General features: G+C 39.0%; 1 protein-coding gene across 2 annotated transcripts in view; it reads left to right on the top strand.

Annotated features, from left to right (window-relative positions):
* BBOX1 (gamma-butyrobetaine hydroxylase 1) overlaps positions 1-26,201 on the top strand; it is a 113,315-nt gene that overhangs the window by 4,938 nt on the left and 82,176 nt on the right. Inside the window, exons 1-3 of one of the 2 annotated variants that reach the window (XM_063438482.1) lie at positions 9,571-9,659; positions 10,818-11,261; positions 18,150-18,264. In XM_063438482.1, coding sequence (XP_063294552.1) covers positions 10,872-11,261; positions 18,150-18,264 — 505 coding nt within the window. In that variant the 5' untranslated portion in view covers positions 9,571-9,659; positions 10,818-10,871. Of the gene's footprint in view, positions 1-9,570; positions 9,660-10,817; positions 11,262-18,149; positions 18,265-26,201 lie in introns of those variants that run through there. The other variant, XM_063438483.1, reaches the window with a different exon arrangement.

The following is a 26,201-nucleotide window of genomic DNA, read 5'->3' as shown; positions in this document are numbered from 1 at the left end:
CCTTTCTTTACAGCTCTTTTTTTTTTGACGTGCATTGATGTACAACAAGCTTGTGATGCCACGACAGCGATTACAAGCTATTCAGGAACAGACATAATAGAACAGTGTCATGGCATTCAGAATATGCACATCTTAGTATATATTAAATCAAGAACTTTAACATGTCAACGAAATTTGAACAAGTATGAGTAGTTCACTAATTGTTACTTGATATGTGGAGAATATGCATTTTTCATGATGAAGTGAACACAAGAATACATTAGTGTAGAAATGTTTTCACGGCTAAAGAAACAGCTAAGCATTGAGCACCCTAGTTAGGCAAGAACAGGCTAGTAAGCCACTAGAATCAAGCAACGGCTGTTAAACATGAGAGGTGAACAACTGTGGCCCCATGCATTTGCAGTAGTGGGCAAGTTTGGGAGGTCTACTTAAGATGCCCGGGTTAGCCAAGTAAGTGAGTACGCTAGAGATAATTATAGCGGGTTCGATAGTGGGTGGACAGGTACACATGTAAAGTCGTGTTAGGTTGTCTCTATGGAGTATCTCATCAACACATAAGTCATATTTGTAAAGCCTAAAATTGAGGCTCAACAAGAGTTAGACTAAAATTTAAGGCGCAATGTGCTGGAAGCCATATTCAAACGACAAATGTGTGTCAAGTCCTGGATCCAGAGGACAAATTTCCGCATTAGCCTACTCCCAGGCTCGGGAACGCGTGGGTATAACTTGGAGTCAGTTCACGGGGGGAGTTAGATGTGGCAACCCTCCAGCCCTGGGCTGTGGGGAGGGCCTGCATCGATTCACCACAGACTTGGGTGCTCACGACTGAGTCCAAGTCCCTCCCTGGCGAAATGCAGCAGGATTGCTGGCGTCGGATCTTTTGCCTCCGTGGGTAATGTGTGGAGGGAATATCCCTGGTGGCTCTTGGCCCAGGTGGACTCAATGCTTAAGACTTATCAGTTAGGTATGTAGCTGTGCGTGAGGGTGGCTTATGAACCCTTTCCCCGCTCCTCTTCCGACCATATTCCCGGCGTTGTGTTGACACAGTGCTTCAGGCTCTAATTGCGCCCAGAAACGGGCGAAGATTGCTTCCAGACACTTCAGCATTTGGTCCAGTGCCGAGCACCCATCTTGCGCTTCATCCTGCTTCCGGAGTTCAAGTAACCTTATGGCCTGATCCCCGGTAGTGACTGCTGTGTGCGGTAAGCAGGGTGCGTGGACCCGAGCAGTGAAGACCAGGATAACCCCCGCCGGTCCAAAGGGAGGAGGTAGGACGCGTATCAGCAGTCTCAGCAGGGCTTTAGAACCAGGAGAGCGTCCGCCTCACCCCGGTTCGTGTGTGCGTGGGCCGCAAGCCTCTGTCTGGACTGCAAAGATTTTGGGTAGCTCATGTGGGGTATCACCATGTGCTGCAGTGGTCCTCAAGCATGAATATTGTAGTTTGCTGTCTGTAAAACGCAGGTATTAGACGTGGGAGTTCTTGCTGAGCACGTCTGGTCTGCTCAGCAGTCAGGCTCCTTACAGCTCTTTTTTAATGGGGTTATATGAGCCATTTGCATTGTGTTAATTCAAAATACTTGTGTTAACTAGGATCACAAGCTGAACTCTCAGTTACTCAACTACTAAGCTTGCAGTCTGTTTATATGTGCTATGAATTTCAGCTCTATGCTTTTGAGACATAGCAGATATAACAGTGACAAGTAATTTTCAGGTCTGGCTAGTAGCGTAGGACTTAAAATGTTGAGCCCTGACCTAGACTGTAGCAGCAGGCTCTACTTTAGGGTAGAGCCTGGTATCAAGAAAGATGCAAAATGCTAATTATATTGGCACATGCAGTAACTCTGCTCACCAACTTAAGAAAACACCACCTTGCTGAACCCAATTTTCAAAAGAAGGATTGTACCTATGATAATGGGATACTGTTAGTTCTCAGGACTCCAAATGAGACATTTTCTCCTGTAGCTAAGCAATCTGAACTTTGACCTGTAACAGAATTTTCCACAACAAAATTATCTAAAATACAGAAGGCGTTGAAAAGCTACAGAATGGAAGCATTCAGCTTATTGGGTACTTGTTTGGTTCAAATATGTCATTTCTGAAAACATATATTAACATTTAATGTAGCAAATCCAGTAACAGAGCATCTATGTGACATGGTGCCAGTTATATTATGTGTACACTCTTGTCCTTTAAACTAGAAATAATTTCTGAATATATTCTTGTAAATTAAATTGTAAGTTAAGCTCTTGTAAATTAGATTAAGTTTAAGGTCAATTCAAAATATAGTTTGATTACGTAAAGGAACACACCATAACCTGTACATTCCACTGTAGTGGCCTTATTCCAGTCCATTCCTGTCACCATCAGGGTAATTCGTAGAGGCCCCCAGAGGGCAGGTAAAGGAGAGTGTTACTTCCATTTTTTCCTCTTTGGAGCCGAAGTCACTGCTGTACTATTGCTTCCTTTTCCAATAAAAATGTTGCCACCAGGAAGGGATTGCAATCTCGTGACTCTGAAGAAAGAAAAGGACACCATACCTGACCCCATAAGTATATGACCCCCCAAGGGGAAAGATGAACCATGTGAATGTCATGTGACTGTGGGACTCACAAAATACATTTAAAGATATAGGCCAAATCACTGCTAACAACATGTTGGTATGGTAATGGAAAACTTTATTGACATTGTTCATATGCGCATCAACGTGAATTGACTGTTTATGGCACTCTCTACTGTGGAGACAAAGAGAAGGAAAGTAAAGAATTATCATACCCAGGCTCAATCCAAACACTGCAGCCACCGGAATGTCCTGGCCTGGAGAATGTTGTCCCTGCCCCCTCCACACAGCGGAATCTCTCTAAACACTGCTCCTCCACACAGTGCACCCAGCAGAATGTCTCTAAACCCTCCTCCTTCACATAGTGTACCTAGTGGGATGTCTCTAAAAGTCAATATGCATAACTTTTCACCCCCCCTAAAGTCAATAGAACCACCTTTTGCGACAATCACAGCTCCAAGTCGCTTTGGATATGTCTCTATGAGCTTGCCACATCTTAGCACTGGGATTTTTGCCCATTCCTTGCAAAACTGCTCCAGCTCCTTCAAGTTGGATGGTTTGCGCATGTGAACAGCAATCTTTAAATCTGACCACAAATGTTCTATTGGATTGAGGTCTGGGCTTTGACTAGGCCATTCCAACACATTTACATGTTTCCCCTTAAACCACTCAAGTGTTGCTTTAGCAGTGTGTTTGGGGTCCTTGTCCTGCTGGAAGGTGAACCTCCATCCTAGCCTCATATCACGCACAGAGTGGTACAGGTTTTGCTCAACAATATCCCTGTATTTACCACCATCCATCTTTCCCTCAACTCTGACCAGTTTCCGAGTCCCGGCTGCTGAAAAACATCACCTTAGCATGATGCTGCCACCACCATGTTTCACTGTGGGGATGTTGTTCTTTGGGTGATGTGATGGGTTGGGTTTGCGTCAGACATAGGATTTTCTTTGAGGCCGAAAAGTTAAATTGTAGTCTTATCAGACCAGAGCACCTTCCTCCATACATAAAGCCCAACTCTATGGTGCATCCTATGTACAGATACTCCAGTCTCTGCTGTGGAACACTGCAGCTCCTCCAGGGTAACCTTAGGTCTCTGTGCTGCCTCTCTGATTAATGCCTTCCTTGCCCGGTCCGTGAGTTTTGGTGGGCGGCCGTCTCTTGGCAGGTTTGCTGTTGTGCCATGTTCTTTCAATTTGGTTATGATAGATTTGATGCTGCTCCGGGGGATAATCAAAGATTTGGATATTTTTTTTATAACCTAACCCTGACTTGTACATCTCCACAACATTGTCCCTTACTTGTTTGGAGAGTTCCTTGGTCTTCATGGCAGTGTTTGGTTAGTGGTGCCTCTTGTTTAACCCCTTAAGACCGCAGGACGTTCTATGCCGTCCTTATTTTGGTGGCTCTAAACGCCGCAGGACGGCATAGAACGGGGGTGCATTTAATATGAAAGAGGTGAATTACGGTTGGACAGACATATAGCACAAATGCCAGGTTTTGTTTACATTTTGTTTCGTTCACAACGTGTACATTTGGCTCCGTCCTTAACCCCTTAAGGACGCAGGACGGTTCAGGACCGTCATCGGCATTTTTCCATTACCGACCGCTGACGGTCCTGAACCGTCCTAACTTTAAGATGTACTTACCCGATCGCCGTCGTTCCCCCGGCGGCGATCGGCGTTGGTCCCGGTGTGGGGAGACTGCCTGCAGCCCAGACAGTCTCCCCATGGCAGATTAGGACCCCTGTGGCCATGTGATCGCTCAACAGGGCGACCACATGGTCACAATAGGTGTCCTAGTGTCTGCCTGCAGGGGACTGTCTGTGCTGACAGGCAGTCTCCCTGCCAGTGTAAAATCAGAAAAAAAATTAAAGTTAAAGTTAATAAAAATAAATAAAATTATATATGTGTATATATATATGATATATAGACATATATTATACCTATATAATATATGTATATATATATAATGTCATACTAAGTGTATTTTTATATTAATATGTACATATATTAATATAAAAATACACTTATAATTAAATTACACTCGTGTATATATATAATAATTATATATATATTATTATAAAATACAAATAATAAGTAATTTAAATTAAATTAAACATGTAAAAATAATAATAAAACTGTAAAAAAATTATATATCTATACGAAATTTTATTCTAACTGTATTTTGATATTAATATATATATTTATATCAAAATACACTTAGAATGAAATTGTGTGTATATATATATATATATATATATATATATGTGTATATATAAATAAATAAAAAGAATACGAACTATTCATATGTCCATATACAAAATTACATAAATAATTATATAAATATACACGTAGACTTCAAATATATAAATATGCATGTATATTTAAATTCTACGTGCGTATTTATGTAATATTTTTACATAATTAAGTTATTTTATTGATTGCAATTTAAGGGACCTGCCTGCCAACCCATGCCGAAAGTCCAGAGAATTTAATTTGCTATCACTGTATTTTACCCTGTAACGTTCTACGACACCCTAAAACCTGTACATGGGGGGTACTGTTTTACTCGGGAGACTTCGCTGAACACAAATATTAGTGATTCAAAACAGTAAAACATATCACAGCGATGATATTGTCAGTGAAAGTGACTTTTTTTTGCATTTTTCACACACAAACAGCACTTTTACTGATGATATAATTGTTGTGATACATTTTCCAGTTTTGAAACACTAATATTTGCGTTCAGAAAAGTCTCCTGAGTATAACAGTACCCCCCATGTACAGGTTTTATAGCGTTTCTGAAAGTCACAGGGTCAAATATATGGGTCAAATATTTTTACATTGAAAATGGCCAGGTTGGTTACGTTGCCTTTGAGAGCGTATGGTAGCCCAGGAATGAGAATTACCCCCATGATGGCCTACCATTTGCAAAAGAAGACAACCCAAGGTATTGCAAATGGGGTATGTCCAGTCTTTTTTAGTAACCACTTAGTCACAAACACTGGCCAAAATTAGCGTTCAATTTAGTTTTTTACTTTTTTCACACACAAACAAATATGAACGCTAACTTTGGCCAGTGTTTGCGACTAAGTGGCTACTAAAAAAGTCTGGACATACCCCATATTGAATACCCTGGGTTGTCTACTTTAAAAAAAATATGTACATGTGGGGTGTTATTCAGCGATTTATGACAGATAATAGTGTTACAATGTCACTATTGATACATTTTAAAAATGTATGTTTTGAAACCGCAATATCCTACTTGTACTTATAGCCCTATAACATGCAAAAAAATAGCAAAAAGCATGTAAACACTGGGTATTTTTAAACTCAGGACAAAATTTTGAATCTATTTAGCATTTTTTTCATTCGCTTTTCTAGATGAGTAAAAGATTTTTCACATAAAAGTCAAAAAACATGTATTTTTTTCAATTTTTCATCATATTTTTTCATTTTTTAAAAATTTAATTACATGAGATTATATAAATAATGGTATGTAAAGAAAGCCCATTTTGTCCTGAAAAAAATAATATATAATTTGTATGGGAACAGTAAATGAGAGAGCGGAAAACTACAGCTAAACACAAACACCACAAAAGTGTAAAAAGATGCCTGGTCGCAAATGTACAACATCGCAAAAACAGTCCGGTCCTTAAGGGGTTAAGTGTTGCAGCCTCTGGGGCCTTTCAAAAAAGGTGTGTATATGTAATGACAGATCATGTGACACTTAGATTGCACACAGGTGGACATCATTTCTCTAATTATGTGACTTCTGAAGGTAATTGGTTTTTATAGGCTTCATAACAAAGGGGGTGAATACATATGCACATGCCAATATTCTGTTTTCTATTTCTAAAAAATAGTTTTATGTATATATTTTTCTCATTTCACTTCACCAACTATTGTTCTGATCCATAACATAAAATTCAGGTTAATAAAACATTGAACTTAAGGCTGTAATGTAATAAAGTAGGTAAAAAGTCAAGAGGGGTGAATACTTTTGCAAGGCACTGTATCTCTAAACACTCCTCTGCACACTTTCAAATCTTTCCCAAACCTAAAATCCTTTAACCCCTTCAGGACCGGCCTGTTTTTGCGATGTTTGTACGTTAAGGACCAGAGCAGTTTTAACACTTTTGTGGTGTTTGTGTTTAGCTGTAATTTTCCGCTCTCTCATTTACGGTTCCCATACAAGTTATATATTGTTTTTTTCACGACAAGAAGGGCTTTCTTTACATACCAGTATTTATATTATGTCATATATTGTATTTTAAAAAAATAATGAAATATGGTGAAAAATAAAAAAAAAAACATGTTTTTGGACTTTTACTTGAAAAATCTTTTACTTATCTACAAAAGCTAATGAAAAAAACTGCTAAATAGATTCAAAATTTTGTCCCGAGTTTAAAAACACCCAGTGTTTACATGCTTTATTGCTTTTTTTTGCAAGTTATAGGCCTATAAATACAAGTAGGAAATTGCTGTTTCAATATATATATATTTTAAATGTATCAATAGTGACATTGTTACACCGTTATCTGTCATAAATCCCCGAAACACACCTAACATGTACATATTTTTTAAAGTAGACAACCCAGGGTATTTAAAATGGGGTATGTCCAGTCTTTTTTAGTAGCCACCTAGTCACAAACACTGGCCAAAGTTAGCATTTATATTTGTTTGTGTGTTAAAAATGCAAAAACCACTAACTTTGGCCGGTGTTTGTGACTAAGTGGCTACTAAAAAAGGCTGAACATACCCCATTTGCAATACCTTGGGTTGTCTTCTTTTGTAAATGGTATGCCATCATGGGGCTAATTCTCATTCCTTGGCTACCATACGCTGTCAAAGGCAACCTAACCAATCTGACAAATTTCAATAAAAAAAAAAAAAAGTAAAATCAAGCCTTATATTTGACCCTGTAACTTTCACAAACACTATAAAACCTCTACATGTGGGGTACTGTTATACTCAGGAGACTTCGCTGAACACAAATATTAGTGTATCAGAACAGTAAAATATATCACAGCAATAATATCCTCAGTGAAAGAGCTGTTTGTGTGTGAAAAATGCAAAAAACTTCACTTTCACTGACAATATCATCGCTGTGATATGTTTTACTGTTTTGAAACACTAATATTTGTGTTCAGCGAAGTCTCCCGAGTAAAACAGTACCCCCATGTACAGGATTTAGGGTGTCATAGAAAGTTACAGGGTTAAGCACAGTGCTAGCAAATTAAATTATCTGGACTTTTGGCCTGGGTTGGCAGGCAGGTCCCTCAAATTGCAATCATTAAAATTACTTAATTAGGTAAAAATATTACATAAATATGCACGTATAATTTTAATATATATACATATTTATATATTTGACGTCTACGTGTATATTTATGAAATTATTAATGTAATTTTGTATGTGGACATATGTATATTTCGTATTATTTTTATTTATTTATTTATACATAGATATATATATCATTACATTCTAAGTGTATTTTGATATAAATATATATATATCAATATCAAAATACTGTTAGAATAAAATTGAATATATATATATAATTTTTTTTTAATTATTAAAAATTATTTTTATTTTTTGTTATTTATTTTTATTAACATATTATTTGTATTTTATAATAATATATATATACCATATATATAGTTATTATATATATTGTATATATCCGTGTGTAATTTAAATATAAGTGTATTTTTATATTAATATACGTATATATAAATATAAAAATACACTTAGTGACATTATATATATGATACATATACATATATTATATATATAGATATAATACATGTGTATATATATCATATATATATACACATATTATAATTTTTTTTACACTGATTGGTTTTTTTTTTTACTTTATTTTATGATTTTACACTTGCAGGGAGACTGCCTGTCAGCACAGACAGTCCCCCTGCAGGCAGATACAAAGACCCCTATTGCGGTCATGTGATCGAGTGATCACATGGCCGTGGGGTCCTGATCTGCCGAGGGGGGACTGCCCGGGCAGACAGGCAGTCCCCCTGGACCGGGAGGAGAGCTGATCGCCGCCGTGGGACCGACGGCGATCAGGTAAGTAGCCCAAAACCGTTATGACGGTTCAGGACCGTCAGCGGTCCAAACGCACGTTTTACCGCTGACGGTCCTGAACCGTCAGCGGTCCTGAAGGGGTTAAGAGATCCCTCTCTACATACCTCAAAACAGAATGCACGTGTTATGGTTGATTATATATTTCCTACCTGTTCTATGTTACATTTTGTATTTATTGTGTATTAATATTGTTTTTGTATTTTATTGTACCCTATTGTATCAATGCAATGTTTTGTGGACCCAGGACATACTTGAAAACAAGAGAAATCTCAATGTATCTTTCCTGGTAAAATATTTTATAAATAAATAAAAATGTCAGCAAGTTGAAGTGTGTCAGGGATTTGCAGAAACAAAATAACAGCTTTTTTTGCCATACCATAAAGAAAAGTGTGCCGGGTCCATCATGTTTTCCAGGACACATATCACTTATACATGTGGATGTAAACGGAGGAAGGAGTGCGCACACTGATACCATGCAGACCTCGGTGGAGATCGAAACATTGCTTCATTTCCCTGTGATTCCAATAAAGCTGCTGTACAAGTGGCCATATGGATGGGCAGTATGTGGGAAGTACTCTCCTGCAGTATGTAGAATCAAAGTGCTACAACCAGGAAATATATTAATTAATCAGTGAGGAATGATTCGGAATACACAGTGTGCATATTGCAGGGCAGCACTTTTCATGTGGTGCACATCAACAAGAATACATTGTGTGTATCCAAGGAAACACTGGGGATCTGATAGCCTTATACAACAAATAAATGACACATTTACCTTTGCTACTATGACTGCAGAGTCCAATTTAAGAGTGTGGGAGGAGGGGAAAGATTAGTAAGTTACACAGGCTCAGTCACTAAGGAGACCTGGGTGTCACATTTCTAATAGCACAGGGGAAGGGTCTACGTGGATACATGTATCAGGGCTGCACGACTGGAAAATCAGGAGTCAGACAGGAACACACAGCCCAGGGGAGGAGAAACAGAGCGGAAGGTAAATACTGTAGCACACTGTGATAAATCCTGTAACTAGATGCAGATATTCTGTATAACCAGGGCTTTAATAAGCAGGTTATTTGTATCAAGGCTGACTGTGAGCTGCCTAATAACCATGCACACAGTGTATTCCTGATGATATGTGACACACTACAATGTAAACAAACATTCCAAAGATGGAATCTCATCCAGATACTGATAGCACTGAGGAGCTCCCCCCTCCTATCCCCCTACACTTTTATTGGGCAAAAGGCCAAAAGGTGTACTAGAGAAATGACTCCTAAGAGAATTTAAGATACTTTGTACAAAACATTTTTGCTTGTGTTATTGCATCTAAAAAATGTTTTCACAAAACTCAGAATTGTAGCAAATAAAGGGACACTATAGCACTAGGAATACTAAACCTGTATTCTAACACTATAGTGTCCCTGTCCTTAGATATATATAGGTCCCCCCTCACACCTCCCCGCCATAGTTGCAATAAAATTATTAAAATAAAAGTTTTACTTGCCTTTTTGCAGTGCTGAAGCTCCCTGCTTACCTCTCTGGCTCCCACAACCTCATCGAGGAAGCATAATCTCCTGCGACAATGGTCCAATGCAATGCTTCTCATAGGGACCTGAAGTGCATGTGTGGATAGCACCATGCACTCATCCAAGCTTCCCCATGGGAAAGCATTGTAGCATTGTATGTGACCGAATTTTAATTAGTGCAGCAGAAGTGCCTCTAGTGGTTCTCAGGAAGACAGCCACTACAAGGGTTAAAAGGCAAGGCCCACTGAACAAAGACCACTTCACTGATGTGATTTGGGTGACTGTCCCTTTAGGATTCAAATGGCAAAATGTAGGCAAAATAGACACGCTGTTACTATATATCTGTTACCAGATTGCTGCCTCTTGAGTTTAGTACAATTGAGTTAAACAGCCATCAAGTAACAGGACCGGTTGTCGGATTAACTGCCAGTGCGGCGTGATAAGATTGATATATAAAAGTGCCAATTACTATCTGCTTAAAAACATATAACATACTCTTCACACATTACGCATTTCAGCAAACTAAAGTTCTTTAGGAGTCCGGAGTGCCCCTTTAAGAAGGTGCAGTGATGCTACAAAGTGTTTTTTAAAGTATAAACATATTCTTCTTATTTTCATTTCAGGGATTACAGCTGAATTAACAGCATTATATTTAAAGAGAAATCTGCACACTTGGTATGTGGGCCACTGTAGCTAAACATTTATTGAAGAGCAAAGTCCACAGCTGTGTGGCACACGCATCGCTGAAGGTTCAAAGGACCGCACATTTAAATGCAGGATTGTCGCTTACGTTCACACGCTGGCAGCACAGGGCAGGAAGGGACGTTGATGATCAGACAGACCACTCGGTGATGATGATTCGGAATGTTCAAGCGTTGGATGCTGAGCGCTTTGTTTGCATACATTGGGACGAGGGAGGTCACAGCATCTATCCATATGTGTGGCTGAGGGATAACTGCCAGTGTCCAGAATGCTTCCTGCTGTCTGCCAAAGCGAGAAAACTTCCCATTGAGGACCTGGATGTCAATATAGGAGTGAAAGACGTTACCTTGACAAAGGAGCAAAAGGTATCTCCAAGCCAATATTCAAAATGATTAGTATTCAGTGTGTCGGAGGGCACTGCAGGGGACATGTACGAAATCACAGCGTTTAACTTGGCATGTATATTCTATAAGGGGTGCTGATTAAAAGATTAAGGGATTTGTATTTCAAGTTTTGATTTCAGGTCACTATTTTATATAAAGAGATTTTTAAGTTTAAAACTGACATTATATTTACAAACATATTGCAAAACAACTCCGTTCAAATGTTAAAAATGACATATTTAAAGTGTTCCTTGATGCACTTGCTTAGTGTACCAGTCTGCAGTTACAAGCAGACCCCTTCTACACCAGGATGAGATGTTCCAATCAGAGCTTCATTCTGATCTATGGGGACTGATCTTATCCCATAAGCCTCTATCCTGCAACTGTTTTTGGGATAAACAGTTTATCCCCCACCTGTAGTTCTAATCGTCACATAAGATGATTGTAATTGCATTTTTACCTGATAAGTCATTCCATGCATTCTCTTAGTTTATACACAGCGCTGCTCGTTGTTTAGAGATGTGGACTGTGCTGGCTCAGCTGCACACAGGGCCGATGCAACCGCTAGACGAAGTAGGCACCCGCACGATGTCCAAGTGACCTATAGGAAAGGAACACGCTCCCCTCCTGCCAGTCACTTCATGTAGCGTGGCCGAGCCTCGACCCATGGTAGAGGATCTTCTGAGACAAAGAGACACGCAGAGATGCTGGGGGGGATAAAGAGACACAGAAAGGGGTTGGGGGATAAAGAAACCCAAAGTTGGGTTGGGAGAGAAAGAGGCACAGAGGTGCTGGGGAAATGAAAGAGACCCACAAAGGTGCTGGGGGTATAAAAAGACACATAAAGTGGATGGGGGACAAAGAGCCATACAAAGTGGCTGGTGTGGAGAAAGAAGTCCATAAAGGCCTGGGGGAGATTGAGACACACAGTGGGCTTACGGGGGGGGGGGGAGGGGGGGGAAATAGCCACAAAGGTGCTAGAGGAAGTAGTCACAGAAAGATGGGCTGGGGAAGGGGAAAAAAAAACATACAAAGAAGTTGGGGAAGAAAGAAACACATATTTGGCAAAAAAAAACTTGGGTGGGGTGCAAGCAGCTGGTTTTGCCTAGGGCACAAAATAGTGTCGCACCAGCCCTAGCTGCACATTGTTTATATAGAGCAGAGAGAGTCTACCCAACGGTACAGGCAGAGTGCACACACATTATGGACAAAACTGATATAAACCAATAGTTATTTACTAAAGTGGGAATTCATAATGAATTTAAAATGTTAGGCCAAAGTAGCTGAACTGGAAGCATTGCCGACTTTCTCCAATTTGGCTATTTTGGCCTTATGTTTGAAATTCACTTTATGTTCTCCCTTTGGTGAATAACCCTCCTACTGCTCCTGCCTGCCTAACTGGCAGTCCTAGTGATCTTGTCTTATAACGGCAGATACAAAATAAACCTATGGATTGATCCATGTCACTCATACTATTTATAACCAAATGTTATACTTTACAATGTTTTACAAATCTTTCTTAGAAAGGATAGTGGGCTCAGAATGCTGTACCTACCCTGAATTTTGCAGTAAGGTAAACTAGCTGTGATGCCTAGACTGCCCCTTTATTATGAAATGTTAAAGATAAGGGAACTTGCTGAATGAAAGCTTTGTAACAGAAGCTACTTATAGCACTATGGTGGTAAGTATTATATCTCACATCTTTATTTGTGCCTTATTCATACATTAGAATAGCTATTAATGCTTTTAAAATATGTATATTAACAGCAGCCCACTTTTTCTAATATATGTATTAAAAAACTTCACTTAATTATAGCAAACATGTTGGATGTTTTCCTAACTTGGGCCCAATACATCATTCGTGAAGTTTACTCACCCAGTGCCGTGATTGTGGACGAAGAGATACTAGCGTGCTGCTGATATAACTGTTTCAATCTTTTAATTTTGAGTTTTCATTTATTCTTGCTTACATGTGTTTCATTTCTGGCACTGCATATCACAAACCACTGTTTTACTTATCCTAATTACTAAAATATTACAAGGTGCCCAGGCTCCTAACACCTGTAAGAGCCCGTGTAGATTTTGCCCAACCACTTGGCGTCTGACTCACTTCCTTTCTCATTAGTTCATGCTTCCACAATCCCAGGTATCTCTTTTATACCCTCTCTCCTTTGCCCCACTAAGGCCACCACCAAAACTACCACCAAAACTAATCTTTCAGCCAATAGCTTTGCATGCTACTTAACAAACAAGATTAAACAATTAAGAAAAGTATTAATTTGCTCCTCTGTCTTTCAACTGCATCTGAACTGTACCTTTCCTACCCTTCAGGCCTTCTCCCTAGCTACCCAACAGGAGGTGGTTGTGCTTCTCCTCTTGTCCTACCACTTGTCCACTTGAACCCATCCCTTCTCATCTTATCCAATCTCTCTCTCCTTGTCTTTTACAATCCTTAGCACACATCTTCAACTGCCCTCTTTTGCTTTCCCTGGAAGTTGATGGTACCTACATCAGTCCATCCTTGCAAGCGCGCTGTTTTGGTGTTATCTTTGATTCTGGCTTCGCCTTTGCACCTCATCCAAGTTGCTGCTAAAACCTGTCGATTTCACCTTATAAACATTGCCCGCATACGCCCCTTCCTCATGCAGGATGCTACTACTCTCCCGTCACTTCTCCCATACCTCGCCCTTCTGCGAATCCTTACATTGGCTTCCTGTACCCTACAAAATACTAACCCTTACCTATAAACTCCAAACAACTCTTGTCCCTGTTACATTTCTTCACTGGGTTGTAGGTATGCCTCTTCCGGTCTCTATGCTCTGCTGGTGATCACCTCCTATCCACTGCCGACACCCTTACTGCTAACTCCTGCTTGCAGGACTTTTCATGGGTGGCTCCTTTCCTTTGGAGCAGCCTGCCTACCCCCTCAGACTCTCCCTAATCATTTTAGAAGTCCCTCAAAACACATCTGTTCAGAAATGCTTATGGCCTCCCAGAGTAACTTCTATGTCACAAATCTGACTCTTGCTCTCTCCTAAAGTGGCACACTCCACTCTGACCTCCAGCTCTGTTACTTTTCCACCTTCATGGTTTGATGCCCTTTGATACTCCATGAGCACAAAATGGTACCAAATAATACCAGCATGAAACATATGCAAACCTTAATGAGTCTTCCCATTTTGGAATAAGATTGTTGATGAATAGATTGATATGATAGCATGGACCAGTCTGTAGTGTCCCTTAAAGGGACTCACTAAGCAACATAACTGCCTCAGCTCACTGGTGTCCAGAGCATTGTGACATACCTGATTTAATTTAAAATAGTTTAGGAATATTTTAACATAAATCTCCTATGTCCAGGACACCGCCCTCTCCTTGATCTCATTGATAACGTAAAACTTGAACTACTGTAAATATAAATTTAATCCAACCTGCATGGCAGTGATTGGTGGAAGCTTGCCAATAATGTTCCTTTAATGTTAAAAAAAATATCATGGTACTTCAAAATGATCTGGAATAAAGATCTGATCACTCTCAACCAGAGTGATAGGATTACAAGCCACAACATCTTGTAAGTCATTTTAGAAAGTAATTGCTGGGAAGGATGGATGTCCTAGTGAAGACCTCGCAGATACTTGTTTCTATTGTAGTAGCCACTTTCTGCTTCTTGTCTTACCATCTGTTGTGATAGTATGAGTCATATTTAAGGCATTTCTGGCAAACCAAGTTGTTGTTGTTTTTTGTTTTTTTTTAACATACTGTCTAAAGGAATGCAAAGCATGCTGACTCTTTGCAAATCATTATTTAGCATTTTGGTAATATTTTTTCTGTAGCGGCCTTAGAATTAAACATGTTCAGGCATCATGGAAGCTCAAACTTTATGAGTTGGTGAAATCTGTGCAAAAGATGTTTGGTTCGAACGCTAAGTGTTTGTTAGGCTATATCTCAAGCTCAATCGCATGCACAAAGAGTCAGAACTTTAAGATTTGTCAATTTCTGCAAATGTGAACCGGGGCTAATGTTCACTCGTAAATCATCAGAGCATTAACAATTACGGCCTTTTGATGTGATAATATCTTGTTTTCTTTTTCCTTAATGGTCCGTGTAGTTGTTTATCTAATGGTAATTAGCAAAACCGACTTAAACCAATTATTGTGTTGAAAGTTAGGAAATGACCCTTTAACGAAAATACGCATTGGAAACCACACACTGCCGTGACGTCAGGTCCTTGTACTTCACAGGAAGAGCCCAGATTATTCTCCTATGTGGTCTAAAAGGAACTGGGACTTAATTATTGTGTTACCTGAGTATTTCCTTGAAGAACAGTAAAGACGTATTTCTTACTTTTAATGGGAACATTAATCAAAATGTAATTATCATTCATAGGACGCTGTCCAAACTTTGTTTTTTCTTCCATACATATGCAGTGATTGAATTCACTAAAATAACTAATTATGCCGTTCCTTCCATACCTTAACCGTCATAGAATGCCGTGTCTTGTGTATTTATTAGATGCCCTTTCTCAAAGTACTTAATGTGAAGAGATTCACAGAAAGGCCTTTGTGTAAACCTGGGTTACATTTCCATGCAATAATTATATGCCTTCATTGCTCTTTCATTATTTGCCATGGTACACTTGAATCCCTTTAAAACACTTTCAAATGGGAAATTCAAAAAGGTGTGTGTTATTATAGCATTTTTTTACAAAGGGGTTGAGCATTGCATTGCAAAGTGTAATATTGTACCCCATTCTGGAACCCTCACATTTTTAAAGTGTAGAGGTACTGTGGCAATGGATAGGGGTGTTGCTTGGTTCCAGAAACAACTAGGGCTTAGCCCAATGTAACATTTGATGCCGCCTACCCTAACAGAGTGGTGACGATTTGCCTTGACATCTACCCATGAGCAGCATGCTGCAATTGCTCTACAGGATCTCAATGAAAGCATGGCCAGAAACAGCAGTCAGGTAATCATTGTGGTCCCACCACATCATCCAATAGAAGAGTGTGCAGCAACTGTCCCCTAGTACCTCCTGGGGAAGGCACCTTCTCCTTACAGTCACCTGGGGAAACCATTCACTCCCCTTGAGTAGCATGAGCACTACACTACTGATCTCTGTTTTTATGATAAGTGGCCTCTTTGAGAAGCAGATGTAAATTGAAATAAAAAAATAAAAAATAAAACACTCTTGCCACCCCACCAGCTGTAGAGATCCAGGTCTGAAGAGTCTAACATCTGAGTTATCAGCCCCCAAAGCCCCCATAGCAACGCCTATGGCAATAACAATGGAAAAACAGTGCCATGTATTTATTATTATTTTTATTATTATTTTTATTATTATTATTATTATTATTTATATATATCGCCAACAAATTCTGCAGCGCTTTACAGTGGGTGGACTAACAAACATGTCATTTTAACCAGACAAGTTGGACACACAGGAACAGAGGGATTCTTTTTTACTGTCTGATATTACAAAGAAAGCCTTATGTGGTTATACGATAGGGCTACAAACTGGAAGCACAACTTACGTATGAAAGCTTCCAGTTTATTACTTTTACCATGAATGTAAAATTCACTTTTAATTAACTTTAAATTCTTAGTTTAGAAAATAACCCTGTTAGAGTCCATGCAAATTGCCCTCCAAACATGGATTCAGGGCATTTCGATGATAGGATTCAAAAAAGTAACAAATATTTTTCAATATAATAATGTTAAAGAAATCATGTGTTGCCTGAAAGAGATGGACAGTTTGCTTTACGAAGTGATACATTGTTCAAAGAAATGTTCTTCTTTAAAACATTTTAGGTAAAGACACCCCGATTCTATCTGTGTGTTTATTAAATTGCAATAGATCATCTTACTTTAAAAAAAAAAAAAAAAAAAAAAAGAAACTATTTGAAAAAGTCATTTTAACTAGTAAAAACTGACCGTGATTTATGAATTAGTGAAATTGGCAAAACAATGTTTGGAGAGGCCAGTCGAAAGCTTTATCCAGCTGTCTGAGCCAATTGTGATATCTCATGTTCTGCACGTGACTTACAGTAGCACTCAGACCTGCACGCAAAGATTAAACTTCCCAAAGAAAAAGAAAATGATATGATTTGATAAATGTCTTTTGTAGTATAGAAATTAAACTTACTCATTATCTGAATGGCAGGAGTGTGCCCAAGCTTTGGTGCCAGTTTTTGTCAAAAGTCTTTAAAACAGTTTGACAAAAAAAATATAATAAATGGAGAGGGGTTGCCTATTTTTGTGCCGTAGCCTCTACAAGAAGCTTGTTAGTCGTTATGCTTTGAGTCCACCTTTAAAAAGTGAGCCAGCAGCATGGCGAGAGGGAATATGATGAAAAAATTAAACCTCCCTTATATTTTTACTAACATGGAAAAGGGCAGTTCTTAATATTGGTCTTTTTAGCTGCTTAGTAGATAGCTTCCTAATTTGGTTGGATCCTTATGTTTGATTGCCATAAGGAAGTCAAATAAGGGAGCCACTTACTAAACAGTACTATAAATTGATACTGTTTATGCAATTTCACATCCGGGTACCAATTTATGGAGTTGTCTTGTAAACAATCTGAATAAAATTCTGATCTGAAAACGTCTAAATTTTCTCCGAATTGAATAGTCCAATGGGCAACATTCAGCACAAACGATCATAAATTTATATTTGTCTTAATTTATTCAGATGAACCAAAGATATTGTCATCATTCCCAAGTCTATTAAGTACTTCTTATGCGTATTGTGTACCTTCCAATATCCTAAGCCATCTATCAACTAGATTTCTGAAGTTTACCATTGCCTATTCTACACGTTCACATTTAAAGCTCCTTGGCCTACATACATATAATTTGTTTTCCCTACTGACAGGTTTCCATTACATGGCCTGACAAACACCAGAGTGAATTTGACGCAGACTGGCTGAAGAAGAGATGTTTCTCCAAACATGCCCGAGAAGAAATGTTGGAGGAACTCTTTGAACCAGGTATTTTACATAACAAGCACATTCTTTTTTCATGATCATATTTAGGTTATTTTTCTCTGTATATTTTCTACATTTACAGCAAAGCACACAATCTCCTTTCCTTTCTATACACCATTAGCACACCATCTTCTCTTCTGAATATATTGTTTAAAGAGTTATTTCAGCCTCTATCACCACATTTGCTTCCAGAAGTGGGCATGGAGCAAGAATCTGTATGCAGCATTTCTGCTTGAAAGATTGTCTATTCAGAGATATCTGTGATTTTCTGCCATGGACTACTTGCATTTTGACCATGCAATTATTTCGGGAAGAAGATTTGGATGAACCAAAAAGGCGAATATGGGTCAATTAGTGTACTGCAAAAATATACATTATATAACTATTACCGTATATATCGTGCAGCACACTGAGAGGAACATGTTACCGCCACTGGTTCGCCATTGGAGGTGAAATAAGGAGGCGCAATAGAAAACATTTATATTTACATATTATATAGTTCTTAATATTAATGATGTATAATTTTATAAACATATGTTCCTTCTTTCCCCCTCTATTGGTCAACATTTAGTGGCTATAATCTAACTATCAATCATCCTTTTTCTCATCCATTATCTGTTTTATTTTGTCTTGTGTGTGTGTCTATAAAGTAAGAATGTGTGTGTTTGTGAGTCTGTGTGTGTGTGTGTGTGTGTGTGTGTGTGTGTGTGTTTGTATGAATCTGTGTGTTTGTGAGTCTGTGTGTACGTATATGAATGTGTGTGTTTGTGAGTCTGTGTGTGTGTGTTTGTATGAATCTGTGTGTTTGTGAGTCTGTGTGTACGTATATGAATGTGTGTGTATATGTATGTAAGTACGTGTGAATATCAATCTGTATTTATATGAATGTGTATGTGTATATGAATGTCAGCATGTATGTGTAATTTCTCTAACAAATGGGGTCTCGGGGTAATTTTTATTTTGCTCTGGTACTCTGTGAATCTGAGATTTTGTTGTGTGTATTTTTGAATGTGTTTTTGTGTCTAAAGTCAGCCATAAAATAAATATATATTTTACATTTGCTTATGTTATAAAAGTCCTAATTTTCTACTTTGATGATCTTAAATGTAAAGTTGTGTATATAGGAAATGCATTATGTAATGACCTGGATTGATGTCATGATATCCTCCCTAACACTGCTCAATTTTCTCACACCCATCTATCCCTTCTCGTTTTCTTTCTTCATTATAACCATTTTAGTTTAAGTCATTCTTTCTTCAGTGGTGGTGTAATCCAAATGTATGATTAAAGAATGCGGCATAACCACAATCATATGTGGTCATCAAACAAGAGCGGCAATATGTTTAACAATGTGATGTCCTGTGCTCTGCACCAGTCACACAGCCAATCCTTAATGGGACAATTTCCTCTGAATAACTAATCTACTATCTATATCTGCTAACAAAAATGTATAGTTATAGCGTTATTTTCTTCCAATTTCACAGCCTTGGGTTACTTTTTAGCAGGGGTGCCCAAAAGGTGGATCCACAGATGTTTGAAAACTCAAACTTTGATGATGCTTTGTCATTCTAAAGACACTCTAAAGACATGCAAAGCATCATTGGCGTTGTAGATCTACGTCTGAGGATCTATGTTTTGGGCACATGTGGTTCAGAGGATTTTACAATATAGCACAGCCACATTTGTGAGGTTTGAAAATGCATTCAACTGAGGTAACTTACTGAAAATGTGTTCTTTTAAATTGGATTGTGAGTTTTGACATGAGGTGACCGTGCGGTTCCTAGACAACTTGGTTCGCGGTTTTAAATAAAACACTACCAGAGACACAGGCGGAGCAACCCGTATTGCGCTCTGGGGGGCTCCCGAAGGTTGACCGGCCAAAGCACCAAATGCCCTGGAACTATTTTGGGCATAGGACCACGTGTGCGGCTGGTCAGAACTTTAACATGGTGGCGTTTCCCCTACACTGCATGGATCTGAGTGCCTTTTCGAGAACTTGGGTGCCCAGATCAGGGCTATTTGGGGATGTATTATTTGTGGGGTTATTATACATTTTTATTATGTTTTCGTGTATTTTTTTTTAAGATTTTCATGTTTGCCTCTCTGTTCCTTGGAGATAATTAGATTATCAGTCTTTAACACAATTATTGTCCAGGCACAGAGATTTATGGGAGGGGCTTGTCTTGCATTGAATGGAGACCCCATGTTGGCGGCTGTGTATAAAAGCAGGGAACTTGGCCATTATAAACCTGTTTCTTTACACCCTTCACTCAGTCTGGGCTAGTGTTTGGGTGGATCAGCTATACTCTCTGCAGGAGAACTTAATCACTTGAAGCTGTCCCCAGGACCCTGTTCCAGAGCAGAAAGCGATGGAGAGACCCCAGCCAAGCTGTGGTGGCTAGGGGATGAAGCACCCCTGTGTCCCAGAGGAGAGCTAGGAAGTGAGCTTCACAGAGGTACCCCGTCGGTAATTCAGGTCATTATCCTACAGGAGGACCCATGACCTGTGACTGAGACACAGCTTTCTGACACTGGGCAGTATATTTTGCTCCATATTTCCTTGATAGTCTTATGATTTCAATGTGCCCAGCACAGATTCTTGGTACCCAAAGCACATCCAAAACATCACTGAGCCTTCTTTGGCAGCTTCTTTTTTTTCCTTCCGTAAACATGGAATTATTGCAATTTTCCAAAAACTCACTTTTGTTTTATCTGTCCAAAGGACATTCTCCCAGAAGAACTTTGGTTTGTCAATATGTATTTTGGCAAACTCCATTCAGAGTTTAGCGTAAATTGATTGAAATGCAAGGTTATCAATACTTTCATCCATATCTGTTTATGAAAAAATCCAAGTAGCTCAATCAATGGAAACTGCCTGTCCCTAAAACATACTTATTGACAATAATCTAAATAATTTTACATTAGCCAGGTACAAACATGTATTCCTGACACTATAGATCTTAAATCGCCATTTAGGTCCCTGGCTCCCCTTACCGCTGTTAAAAAGGTGATTTACTCACCTTTATTTTTCCAATGACATGCAGATCTGCTCATGGCTGGCCTCATCCACACTCCCCCTGGCAGAGAGCATCAGACTAGATGATCTCAGCCAATCCAATGCTTTCCCATGGGAAACCATTGGGAGGCTATCGTACATGTGCGGCAAAACACTGCTTTGTACCAATCAGCATCTCCTTATAGAGATGCATTGAATTATTGCATCTCTGTGCAGGGCCGGACTGGCTCACGGGATACCATGGCATTTCCCCGTGGGCCGCGGCAGACAGCCCAAATCATGAGACTAATTTAATTTGTGATTTTCCCCTCGGACTGTGCCAGCCTTTGTCAGTCTGAGGGGATTAAAGAGGGAGGAGCTGGGGGCCGGTATATACGCACAAACTACATGGCACGATGACTTATGGGGCTGCCATGGATTTTTTTTTTTTCCAGGGCTGCTTTGTTTCCCCAGTCCGGCCCTATATATATTATACAGACACTCTGAAAGGACCTATATACGCACATACTACATGGCACAATGACTTATGGGGCTGGCATAGATTTTTTTTTTCAGGGCTGCTTTGTATCCCCAGTCCATGAGGAACGTTCAGGCTGAATGTCAATGCTGCACATTATGCAGAACTGTCCCAGGAAGCACCTCTAGTGGCCGTCTGAGTGATTGCCAATGGAGGTGTCCCTAGGCAGCTATGTAAACACTGCCTTTTCTCTTTAAAAAGCCTGCAGGAACAGACAATAAACACCAGAACAACTACATTAAGCTGCAGTGGTGCTGGTGACTATGTAGTGCATTTTTAAGCTTCTATGATCCAGTGGTACATAGTGTATTCTAACTTTGGGGCTTTTTGAACATAAGTCAGCAGCTGGAAAATTCTAACTTAATTGCATAGTCATATGAGCAGCTATGTAGTGTTCCCCGTAGACAGTTACATAGTAAACTTCAATGATTGCAACATAACAGTGTGGTTAGGTTTGCCTAGTGGAACAGATACTATATTCCTGTGTCAGTAATCCATAAAACAGAAAGTGGAAAATGTAATGTGAATCGCCCACTAGTATGTCCAAAAATTGCATAATGACTCAAGGCAACACTCACTTCTTTTATTTTTTTCTTATACAAATAAATATTACGAGACAGTTATGCAAAGCAAGCATAATCTACTTGTTATTTTTCCTGTGCTGGGCTGTACTCACTTAAACCCCTGCAATTTGAAACTAAACTGACAGAGAAGAACCATTTACATTTTTTGCTAAACGCTTGTCCCATTTCCTTTTCTTTTTTCGGTTTAGGATAGTTTCCCTATGGGCAAGTCCTGTTTAAACCAGTGTGTCCTTAGTACAAATTTCACCTTACATTTACAGGGTCAGTCTTACAGGGTCAGTTTTATATTTTATCCATTTCTGACATATTAAACCGTCCAGGCTGAGTGTAGCGCCACCTCTGGCTCCTGTGAATCAAACAGCCAGAAACTCTCATCCCACCCTGGTTATGTCAGTTTGTGTACACGATTTGCACATTTCACCCAGAACTTGGACTGAGCTCTCTCATCTCAGGACAGAGACGCTCCACAGACCTAACATGCATAGCTAAACCATTAACAAGGCTTGGGATTAAACAGTCAATAGACAGGCTAAGCAGTTGATCGAATGTAATGAAGAATTTATGTTTGATGTCCTTCTTTATAACCTATTAAACTAGGGAGTGATTGTTACCCCATAGTTTCATTTTAATCACATTTGAAGACATTTTATTACTATTCACCTCCTCTCCAAACACTGTCACGGCTATGACATTGCCATATACTGCCAAAGATTAAGTGATAGGTGAGGTTAGTGCCATATCTTCAAGAAAATCTAAACAATGTAATCATTAAATTGTGTGGCTGTTTATTGTAACTAGTGGTGAGCGTATTAGGACAGGGTTTATTGTAACTAGTGGTGAGTGTATTAGGACAGGGTTTATTGTAACTAGTGGTGAGTGTATTAGGACAGGGTTTATTGTAACCAGTGGTGAGTGTATTAGGACAGGGTTTATTGTAACCAGTGGTGAGTGTATTAGGACAGGGTTTATTGTAACCAGTGGTGAGTGTATTAGGACAGGGTTTATTGTAACTACTGGTGAGTGTATTATGACAGGGTTTATTGTAACTACTGGTGAGTGTATTATGACAGGGTTTATTGTAACCAGTGGTGAGTGTATTATGACAGGGTTTATTGTAACTAGTGGTGAGTGTATTAGGACAGGGTTTATTGTAACTAGTGGCGAGTGTATTAGGACAGGGTTTATTGTAACTAGTGGTGAGTGTATTAGGACAGGGTTTATTGTAAATAGTGGTGAGTGTATTAGGACAGGGTTTATTGTAACTAGTGGTGAGTGTATTAGGACAGGGTTTATTGTAACTAGTGGTGAGTGTATTATGACAGGGTTTATTGTAACCAGTGGTGAGTGTATTATGACAGGGTTTATTGTAACTAGTGGTGAGTGTATTAGTACAGGGTTTATTGTAACCAGTGGTGAGCGTATTATGACAGGGTTTATTGTAACTAGTGGTGAGCGTATTAGGACAGGGTTTATTGTAACTAGTGGTGAGCGTATTAGGACAGGGTTTATTGTAACTAGTGGTGAGCGTATTAGGACAGGGTTTATTGTAACTAGTGGTGAGTGTATTAGGACAGGGTTTATTGTAACCAGTGGTGAGTGTATTAGGACAGGGTTTATTGTAACTAGAGGTGAGTGTATTAGGACAGGGTTTATTGTAACTACTGGTGAGTGTATTATGACAGGGTTTATTGTAACCAGTGGTGAGTGTATTATGACAGGGTTTATTGTAACTAGTGGTGAGTGTATTAGGACAGGGTTTATTGTAACTAGTGGTGAGTGTATTAGGACAGGGTTTATTGTAACTAGTGGTGAGTGTATTAGGACAGGGTTTATTGTAACTAGTGGTGAGTGTATTAGGACAGGGTTTATTGTAACTAGTGGTGAGTGTATTAGGACAGGGTTTATTGTAACTAGTGGTGAGTGTATTAGGACAGGGTTTATTGTAACTAATGGTGAGTGTATTATGACAGGGTTTATTGTAACTAGTGGTGAGTGTATTATGACAGGGTTTATTGTAACTAGTGGTGAGTGTATTAGGACAGGATTTATTGTAACTAGTGGTGAGTGTATTAGGACCGGGTTTATTGTAACTAGTGGTGAGCATATTAGGACAGGGTTTATTGTAACTAGTGGTGAGTGTATTAGGACAGGGTTTATTGTAACTAGTGGTGAGTGTATTAGGACAGGGTTTATTGTAACTAGTGGTGAGTGTATTAGTACAGGGTTTATTGTAACCAGTGGTGAGTGTATTATGACAGGGTTTATTGTAACTAGTGGTGAGCGTATTAGGACAGGGTTTATTGTAATTAGTGGTGAGTGTATTAGGACAGGGTTTATTGTAATTAGTGGTGAGTGTATTAGGACAGGGTTTATTGTAACTAGTGGTGAGTGTATTATGACAGGGTTTATTGTAACTAGTGGTGAGTGTAATACGACAGAGTTTATTGTAACTAGTGGTGAGTGTATTAGGACAGGATTTATTGTAACTAGTGGTGAGTGTATTAGGACAGGGTTTATTGTAACTAGTGGTAAGTGTATTAGGACAGGGTTTATTGTAACTAGTGGTGAGCGTATTAGGACCGGGTTTATTGTAACTAGTGGTGAGCGTATTAGGACAGGGTTTATTGTAACTAGTGGTGAGTGTATTAGGACAGGGTTTATTGTAACTAGTGGTGAGTGTATTAGGACAGGGTTTATTGTAACTAGTGGTGAGTGTATTAGGACCGGGTTTATTGTAACTAGTGGTGAGTGTATTATGACAGGGTTTATTGTAACTAGTGGTGAGTGTATTAGGACAGGGTTTATTGTAACTAGTGGTGAGTGTATTAGGACAGGGTTTATTGTAACTAGTGGTGAGTGTATTAGTACAGGGTTTATTGTAACCAGTGGTGAGTGTATTATGACAGGGTTTATTGTAACTAGTGGTGAGTGTATTAGTACAGGGTTTATTGTAACTAGTGGTGAGTGTATTAGGACAGGGTTTATTGTAACTAGTGGTGAGTGTATTAGGACAGGGTTTATTGTAACTAGTGGTGAGTGTATTATGACAGGGTTTATTGTAACTAGTGGTGAGTGTATTAGGACAAGATTTATTGTAACTAGTGGTGAGTGTATTAGGAGGTGGTTTTATTGTAAGTAGTGGTGAGCGTATTATGACAGGGTTTATTGTAACTAGTGGTGAGTGTATTATGACAGGGTTTATTGTAACTAGTGGTGAGTGTATTAGTACAGGGTTTATTGTAACTCCTGGTGAGTGTATTATGACAGGGTTTATTGTAACTAGTGGTGAGCGTATTAGGACAGGGTTTATTGTAACTAGTGGTGAGTGTATTAGGACAGGGTTTATTGTAACCAGTGGTGAGTGTATTAGGACAGGGTTTATTGTAACTAGTGGTGAGTGTATTAGGACAGGGTTTATTGTAACTACTGGTGAGTGTATTATGACAGGGTTTATTGTAACCAGTGGTGAGTGTATTATGACAGGGTTTATTGTAACTAGTTGTGAGTGTATTAGGACAGGGTTTATTGTAACTAGTGGTGAGTGTATTAGGACAGGGTTTATTGTAACTAGTGGTGAGTGTATTAGGACAGGGTTTATTGTAACTAGTGGTGAGTGTATTATGACAGGGTTTATTGTAACTAGTGGTGAGTGTATTAGGACAGGGTTTATTGTAACTAGTGGTGAGTGTATTATGACAGGGTTTATTGTAACTAGTGGTGAGTGTATTATGACAGGGTTTATTGTAACTAGTGGTGAGTGTATTATGACAGGGTTTATTGTAACTAGTGGTGAGTGTATTAGGACAGGATTTATTGTAACTAG

Source organism: Pelobates fuscus, chromosome 12 (assembly GCF_036172605.1).
Source record: "Pelobates fuscus isolate aPelFus1 chromosome 12, aPelFus1.pri, whole genome shotgun sequence".
In the NCBI taxonomy this organism is placed as follows: domain Eukaryota; kingdom Metazoa; phylum Chordata; class Amphibia; order Anura; family Pelobatidae; genus Pelobates; species Pelobates fuscus.
This window is presented reverse-complemented; position numbering and strand designations above follow the sequence as displayed.